At 39.7% G+C, this 8,748-nt stretch overlaps 1 protein-coding gene across 1 annotated transcript; it reads right to left on the bottom strand.

The window, feature by feature from the left end:
- Positions 1–4,676: 4,676 nt before the first annotated feature.
- Positions 4,677–7,740, bottom strand: HTR1E (5-hydroxytryptamine (serotonin) receptor 1E, G protein-coupled). Its single transcript, XM_008576375.1, has 2 exons — positions 7,651–7,740; positions 4,677–6,274 (listed from the first exon to the last, which is right to left on the bottom strand). Exon 2 carries the CDS (start codon positions 6,104–6,106, stop codon positions 5,009–5,011), a length of 1,098 nt encoding a protein of 365 aa, XP_008574597.1. The 5' UTR covers positions 6,107–6,274; positions 7,651–7,740; the 3' UTR covers positions 4,677–5,008.
- Positions 7,741–8,748: the final 1,008 nt, after the last annotated feature.

Raw genomic sequence — 8,748 nt, 5'->3', positions numbered from 1 at the left:
AAGTCCGTAAATATGGAAGGACTATACTGTTATCCTAAGCAGACAGCAGTAGCAATGTTAATAAGGGTTCTTATAACCACCCATTATTACTAAAGGATCTGCCAGGTCTACCCAGGAGTGACTTACGTACAATAATTCTTTTACCAAGAATACAAACTGAGAAGTCCTCATTTCTAATTGTAATGTTACTCCTGGGGCCTACTTTTAATGCACTAATGTTTGCACTAAAAAAACAATCATATTGAAAGGTACTGTTACTTCACTCTAGTTTTTATTTAAAGGGGCAAAAGTGGACGACAGCACTGGCACTATCGGTTAAATGAGCAAACCAAACAATAGTTTTTGCTGTTTCTTCTCAATAGGTTTGGCTTATACTAGGAAATGTATATGTATAAAGTCCCTTCTTTGCTAATGGTGAAGGTAGTTGTGAGAGAAATGCATTTAATTAGGACTTATCTAGTAAATTGGAAATGAGTTAGTGAAAATGAACAAGTGAAAATTAGTTATGCCATTGCTTTTTGCTTTTTATTTACATAGACTCTTAAAATTTTAAAACTTGTAATTGTCAAGAATCTTTGAGGTTGATATATGGAGGATGTTGGGAAAGCAATGTGAGTTGCTCCTATACTTTCTACGAATTATAGTCATGATAAATACTAGATTTTCAGCATATGGACATTCTAGGTTAAATCTCCTGTAATTTAAATGTCAGCATCTTTGTACATAGATCACCATTAGCTGAACAGCCATATGACTTCCCAGTAATATTTGAGCTGTTCATACTGAAACCCATACCCCCTTGGGACAGAGACTGCTCATTGTCCCCTTGTGTTCATCTTCTTCTTGCTTTTATTATAAGGTCCCATCTCTCATTTTTAACAAGGCACATGGCTGGCCAGCTAGCAACTTACTCTCCCTGTCACTCTTGGTAATTTTTTTTTTTTTTTGTGGCTGGCCAGTACAGTGATCTAACCCCAGACCTTGGTGTTATTAGCACTATGCTCTAACCACCTGAGATAACCGGCTGGCCCTTCTCCTTGCTCTCTTACAACTTGGTATGGCCATATGACCAAGTTATTGCCAATGGACTCTGAGAAGGAGTGCTGTGTACAATTTCCACACAACTTCCTGAAAAGGAAATTGTTTGCTCTCCAAACCTTTCTCTTCCTTTCTATGGACAGGAACATAAGTGTGCTGGTGAGTCAGCTTTGACCATGCAGAAGAGGACAAGTCCTGAGAGGAAGGTAGAGCCACAGATACAATGAAGGAATGCGAGTCCCTAGATAACGCTGTGGAGCAAAGTAGCCTACTCATTCTGCTGCCCTCCTGTTTCTTGCCTGTCATGTGTGAGAGAAAGAGACTTCTATTTTTTTTTTAAGCTACTATATTTGGGGATCTCTTTTTCGAGAGTAGCTTAGCTGGCATCCTAACTCATAAAGGATATTCACTTATATTCAATGAGAAATCCATTTTCTTTTGATGTAGAAGCATTTCCCCGCATTTTGGGGAACAAAGCTGGAATGGCAAGGTAAGTTTTGGGAAAACAGGAGGTCAGTATTGTGCCATGGGATTTTAGAGGTTTGTTTTTCTCACGGAGATAAGATGACACATTTATATTTTCTCTTCCAGGGACTTAATTCCATTCATGTGAAAGGACATTTAAATGAGTGTCTACTGTGCGTAGAACACTGTAGGAGTTCCTGGGGTTACAGAGATGAAACAGACACAGTCCCTGCCCTCAAGGAGCTCGCAATCTATTAAGAAAGACAGCACAAATACACAGAGAAAGGATGCGTAGAAGATGGGATGCATATGATAATAGCATGTGAAATTTATGGAGCATAGAGCTGGGAGAGAGGACTTCCATAGCAACAGGAAAGGAAGGAGGATCTCAGGAAGACTTTACAGAAGATATTGCATTTGAGGTCCATGGTGAAAGCTTGGTGGAAGAAAGATGGGAAGCCGTGGAGGTCAGGTTTCCAAGGCAGTGGGGACAAATGTTGGGGGAACTTTGAAAGCACAGATATTGTTCAGACTTTTCTGGAATATGAGGTGGGGGAGAAGAAGTGGTAAGACATAACTCTAGAAAAGTAGTTTGGAGGTGGCTCCGTGGCGCAATGGATAGCGCATTGGACTTCTAGAAAAGTAGTTTGGGGCCATATTGTGAAGGGGCCTTGAATGCCATACTGAGTAATCTTTATTTTATACCGATGGAAAAAGAATGGAGGATTTTGAGTATTGCAATTAAAAATCAATGGTATGCTCTAAGGTAGTGACTCTCAAACTTTAGCATGTATCAGAGTCTCCTGGAGGGCTTGCTGAAACAGATTAAAGGGCTTCACTCTCAGAATTTCTGATTTAGGAGGTCTTGAGTGGGGCCCTAGACTTTGCATTTTTAACAAGTTTTCAGGTAAAGCTAATGCTGCTGGTCTAGAGTCATCACTCTGAGAACCTCACACTGTTCTAGGAAGGCGTTTCTGGCAGGTGTGTGGGGGCAGAGTTGCAGGAGGAGTCCAAAGACAGGTAGTTCAGATAAAAAGATTTATTCCACTTTCAGAAGGAGAGAACAGACCTAAGGTTACTGGAGATGGTGGGAAGGAGGGAGGGAGGGGACTTGGGGAGGGACAGGTTGAGTAAAAGGCATAAAGAAAAATCATGATTTGTAATAATGAAAAACCCAAAATAAACAAAATAAAATTTAAAAAAGGAGGATTTGTTCTAGGGGAGAGGACCAAATTATTGAAGAATAAGGTGGCATATACAAGGGTTTCTGTAGAGGTAAATGGACAAGACTTTAAGACTATCTGGATATGAGAGACATTGTGAAAGAGAGAATCACATTTATCAAATAGAAATGATAAAAGGTATGGTACTTCTGTTATCTGAGACTGAGAAGATAGAAGGAGGAGAAGACTTGAGTGTGGGAAGATGATCATGAGTTCAGTTTAGAAAGTCTGTGTTTGAGGTATCAACGGGGTATTTATAGGGAGATGTTCACCAGATGTTATTCATGGATCTAGAGTTTGAGAAAGAGAGAGATCAGAACTAAAGTCACAAATTTAAGAGCCATAGGCACGGAACTAATGGTTGAAATAATAGAGGTTGGAATGGAATATGGAGATACATGAGATTATTGCTGAGGACAAAACTCCAGGATGAAGAAAAGGACACAAAGAATGAGAAGGGGGGGTGGTGAGTAAGAAGGCAGCTAGAGAGCCAGGAGAGTAAAATATCAGGAAGGCATGTGCTTAAACAAGAAAGGGATGGTTCACTGTTTCAACTGATGAGAGAATGAGAGGTCAATAAGGACACAGGGAAAGATGCTGGCAAGTCACCAATGACCTTTGGGAGATCAGTTTGGGAGAACTGGGAGAGCATACTCAGATGGCAAAGGATAGAAAAGTCAGTGGAAGGTGGGAAGAAGGAGTAGGTTAATGATTGGAGAAGCTCAGCTGGGAGAGTTAGGGGAGAGATGAAGCAGGAGCTTGATGGGGAGGTAGGGCCAGAGGAAGGTGATTTTGGTGTCAAGAGACTGGAGCAAATTAATAAGTGAAATTAAAGAAGAGTGGGTAGGAAAAGAGGTGGGATGGGGGGAGAGAAGTAGAGAGAAAAGGGTGGGGGAGAAGCAAGATTACAGAAAAATTGAGAGGGGACAGATTTGGGGCTAAAAACATGAAGGTGGAGAGAAGGCAAACAGGTGGTCTTCTCCGCCAACAAAGGAGAGTGGAGAGATGGAGAGAGGCTGTGGGAGAGAGACGAGGAGCAGAGGTTTAGAATAGCCACTTACTTAGGCATATACGGGAATTTGCACACTTTTAGTCCTTTCTGTCATCACTCTGTGTAGTGGTGAGCTCCTCCACGTGAGCAGTCACTGCAGGTCAGGTGAGGCTGAGTCAGGCCACCTGTGTGGCCTTGTCCCACCTGCAGCCTCCTAGCCCCAGGGTGCAGTCTGGCGTGGAAGCCACAGGAATTCCAGAAGATACAATTTCATACTCATTTCCTGATAGGTGGCCTTTTCTGTAAACATAGATTTTCAACGTTTTAATTTCTTTTCAAGTTCACAACTGGGAATTTAATGAGTAACATTCTCCAACAAAGTTCTTCAGATAATACATTTCTTTGTTGGATCACTGCACCCCATTAAGCTTCTTAAAAAGCTCACCAAATTCAACGTGTACTCCCACCTGAATCCTGCTAGAGTGAGAGAGTGTATGGGAAGCTTAGGAGTGATACTTTTTTGAATGGGAAGAGGCCCAATGTGTCTATCAGTTAATGTAGCAACACACTGACCAAAGTAGATTTAGATGATTTCTTATTTGCTTACGTTTCATATTCGTAGTAAAACACTTAGGAAAGTGCCAGTGCACTCATTTCTGGTTCTTTATTAGAGAATGAGGAGGTTTATTTAATCATGAACTAAAAAGGACACACCATCTGTGCTGTTTGTGTCTGAAAGGAGTAGGCTATGTAGTCACAGTGCTATGGTAAATGACTCTAGCTCAGGTCTGCAAGCAGTAGATGACAGGACACCACTTTCTTTTTATTCTTTATGTAGTCATGCAATTCCCCCTGGGATATATATGCATATAGAGCCATAACCTCAGATTTAATGGTACATGAGGGCAAATTATCAGATATTTGATTTATAAGTAATAAGAAATTCTGCACATAAAGACTTGTTTTGGCATTCTTTAATTGCAGGGTTAACTGAAATGGCTAAAAAAAAAAAAGTATGTGCTATTTCACCTTATTATTTTCTATGAAATTTCTGTTTTTGTGTGATAATGTTTATTTGAAATTATGTATCACAGATAAGACCAGAAGTAGAAAACAGCACAGCAAATAACAAGCCTCAAACAAAACAGAACAAAACAAACAAAAAACCAAGACCACACACACTTACAAACTCTCTTGAACCAAGTATGTTCAAGAATTAATAAGTTGCCCCCTAGACTCCCAACCACTCATGAGGCTCTGGTAAAAGTCATGCCTTTTGGCTTTTTACAGTCTAAGCATGCTCTTGGCACCTAATGAGCTTTTTAAAAGCCAGCTTAAAGTCTTCATTAAAACTTGTGTACAGCAGAGGGTTGATAAGAGAATTAACATAACCAAGCCATGTCAGAAAATCAGCCACTTCAGAGGACACGGTGTAGACGCTCAGACCCACAATCAACTCTTTGATGAAAAATGGCAGCCAGGACAAAATGAACGCACCCAAAATCAGTCCCAGTATGCGTGCTGCCTTGCGTTCCCTAGTACTAGAGATTTGCTGGCGTTCTCCTGGGTGATCTAGATCACTCTGGAAGGGAGGGATCCTGATGGAGGTGTGGATCTTTTCAAACTCTGTGGTAGGGTCTGAGGTGGAGAAGTCAGACACACAGAAAGTCTGTGTGAGTTTACAACTTGCAAACGAATTTTGGCTATCTGTGCTTCTGTTGCTTAAGTGCCGGCTTGATCCCCTTTTCCGGTAAAGGCTCTTGGCTGCATGGTAAATCCGGTAATAGAGAATCAGTATCAAAGTCAAGGGGATATAAAACGCCCCAAGTGTGGAGTAGATGGTGTAGATGACATGGTCATGCTGGATGGTGCACTGACTGGGGGGTGGGCTGAGTCGGCGGCGGCTCCTCCAGAACAGAGGGGGCATGGAGATGAAGATGGAGATGGTCCACACAGTGAGGACCATCAGTCCTGCCCTCTTGGCTGTCCTCTTTCTGGCATATTCAATAGCATTGGTGATGGCCCAGTACCTGTCTAGGGCAATCACACAGAGATGGAGGATGGAGCAGGTGCAGCAGGTCATGTCCACACTCAGCCACACCTCGCAGATGAAGTACCCAAGCTTCCAGCTGTCCATGACAATGTACATGATGCTCAGGGGCATGACAAGCACTGCCACCAGGAGATCTGTCACAGCAAGGGAGCAGATCAAGTAGTTTGCAGGCTGGTGGAGCTTCTTTGTGGTGCAGATGGCCATGATCACAGCCGAGTTCAGCAACATGGTCAGGGTGGTGATGATAACCAGAGTCATGCAGATGAGCATCTTCTCGGTGACAGTTTTGGGTCTCACAGCCACGCTGGCCTCTGTGGTACAGTTTGTGATATTCATGTTTTCCTTATTCCAGTCTGCACTGTGGAGAAGCTGTTGGAAACTACGTAGCCTTGAATGTCTCTCATTTGTAAGGAGGATACAATTTCTTCAGCTATGTAGTCTCTTGTGTTCCACTTTCTGTGGGTAAAGGGAAGGACCACAGCATTTCTTCTGCCTGGACGGTTCCTGGAAAATATGCTACTGGTTAATGAATGAAAAGCCACATTTTTCCTGGAACACATGATAACATTTTGGTATTCATAAACTCTTTACACCTCTTAGGTGTAGTTTTCTTTTTCATCTCTGCAATTTGAGTTCATCTTTACATTATTCCTCAAGGCTGCCTTTTTTGTTTGTTTGTTTCCAAACTCTAATGAACACATCACCAAATTGTAAGTCTATTTTGTTACCTTAATTAGTTTCTTATTTGTATGTATTCTTTCATAAATATTTTAAAAGCCTTTTCTTACATTTGAAAACATATATTCACATTATATAATATGCTAAAAATTCTGGGACCATTACATTAAAGAAATTATATTGTTTATAATAAGCAGCTTTCAAATCAGATTTTAAACTTTCACAGCAGATATTGAATTCCAAAGGTATGTTAGTGTCAAGATGAGATTGTACAATTTGTCTAATTATTTCTGACATTTTACATATCCCACTGTGCATTTCTTTGGAGAAAGTATATAATGTCACTTTGATGTCTGTGGCAAGTTGTTCTCAGAATAATACAATAAATCCACTGTGAAACAGCATCACCAAGCTCAAAGATTTCTACATTAAAAAAAAATGCATTTAGTTTCAGTTAACATTTGTGTTCTCACAGGTATTTATATTCAACTTTATACCCCACAAATATGTATAAATCAATCATGCTTTAATAAAAAATTTTGTGTTCTATCTATTATCTGTCTGTCTCCCAGATGTAATTAAGCTGGTCAGTCAATGAGATAGTCAATGACATTTTTAAGGAAAGATAAAGTCAAATTTAAATGTATATTTGTGAGACCAAGACAATCAAAACCACATGGGAACATTCACAGCTAATGGCTGCTGGGTAGAGGACTGATCAAATTCTCTGATTTGAATCCATGGGATTAGGTCCAGGAAGACTTCAAAGAAAAATAGGTGTTTCAGCATTTTTAAGAAGGGACATTGATATGCATCAGGCTTAACAGACACAGTGATTTTAGCAAAGGTTGTGGGTAGGAGCAGGTGAGGCACATACGAAACGGGGAGGGAAGGTGCGATTGGAGTCTTTGGGTGATTGGTGACTAGAAGTCAGGGGGCAGGAATAAAAATCTCCAGCCTGTGGGAGAGATCTAGCCCTGGATTTAATTTCTCCTGCCCATAGAGCAAAAATCAAGAAGAGGGAGAGATGGGTACCATTTATCCTTCAGATATAGGAAATGAAAGAAAATAATAGTGATTTCACTAAAGATCACAAATGGGAAATTGTTTTTAAGACAGTTTGTATCTTTCTGCAGTTAAGTGATACTCTTTCTGCCTCTCTGTTTCTGTTTGCTTTACAGTGTTTCTGTGGATATACCTACTTTCGGACGTCTCTTGTATTTCTCCAGTTCTTCGCTGGGGCTTGTGTCACCAACAATCCCTTCTCTCTTGTAGATTGAATGTTTTCTTTTGTTCTGGTACATTTCCTTCCTTTTATAAACAGTTTAAACCTGCATTTATATTCAAGACAGTCTGTTAAATTGAGAGCATGGGCTTTGGAATTAGACAGACCTGGGTTCAGACTCCAGCTGGGCCATCTTCTAGCAGCATGGGTCACTCTCTTTATATTTCTCCCTGTGTTCCAAGTGTTTAATTGTTCATTTTGACCCCTTTCCCTTTAATAAAATGAAATAAAGTATTTTTTTTGTACATGCATTTATCCTTGGTTATGTTTTTCTTGGGTTCTTGGGATTTTTTGAGTATAGTGATTCCCTATTAAAAGGCTTTTCCATTCTGATTGTAAGATTGACAGTATAGAGAGTAGCATGGATGAGGAACAGAAAACTTTATGTGAAGTGAACTGAGTCAGACAAAGAAGGATAAATCCTGCATGTTCTCACTCATAGGTGGGAGCTAAAAAAATAAAAAGTTGAACTTCTAGAAGTAGAAGGTAAATTATGGTTAAAGAGGCTGGGAAGGGAAGGAGGGAGGGAAGATAAGGAGTGGCTGGTTATTGAACACAAAATCATAGCTAGATAGGAAAAATAAGTTCTAGAGGTTTACTGTAGTACTGGGCATCAGTAACTAACAATAACTTATTGTATGCTTTCAAATGGCTAGAAGAGAGGAGCTCAAATGTTCTTATCACAAAGAAAGAATAAATTTTTATGATGATGAATTTGCTATCTACACTGATTTGATCATTACATGTTGTATACATGTATTATAACATAACTTTGTACCCCATAAATATGTACATTCAATATATATCATTTAAAAGTAAATTTGTTAAAAAAAGATATTTCAATTTATAATACAGGCAATTAGGAAAAGTAGTTATTTTAAAAGCATGCAATAAGAAAACATCAGAAATAATTCAGCTTTACAGAGCTTTTAAAAGCTGCTCTATTTATCTGAGCTCCTGTAACTCCTAATTATCATTTCTTTTCCTTATTTTGTAATTATTTATTTTTTGTTTT

Source organism: Galeopterus variegatus, unplaced genomic scaffold (genome assembly GCF_000696425.1).
Source record: "Galeopterus variegatus unplaced genomic scaffold, G_variegatus-3.0.2 Scaffold1342, whole genome shotgun sequence".
Taxonomy (NCBI): Eukaryota; Metazoa; Chordata; class Mammalia; order Dermoptera; family Cynocephalidae; genus Galeopterus; species Galeopterus variegatus.
This window is presented reverse-complemented; position numbering and strand designations above follow the sequence as displayed.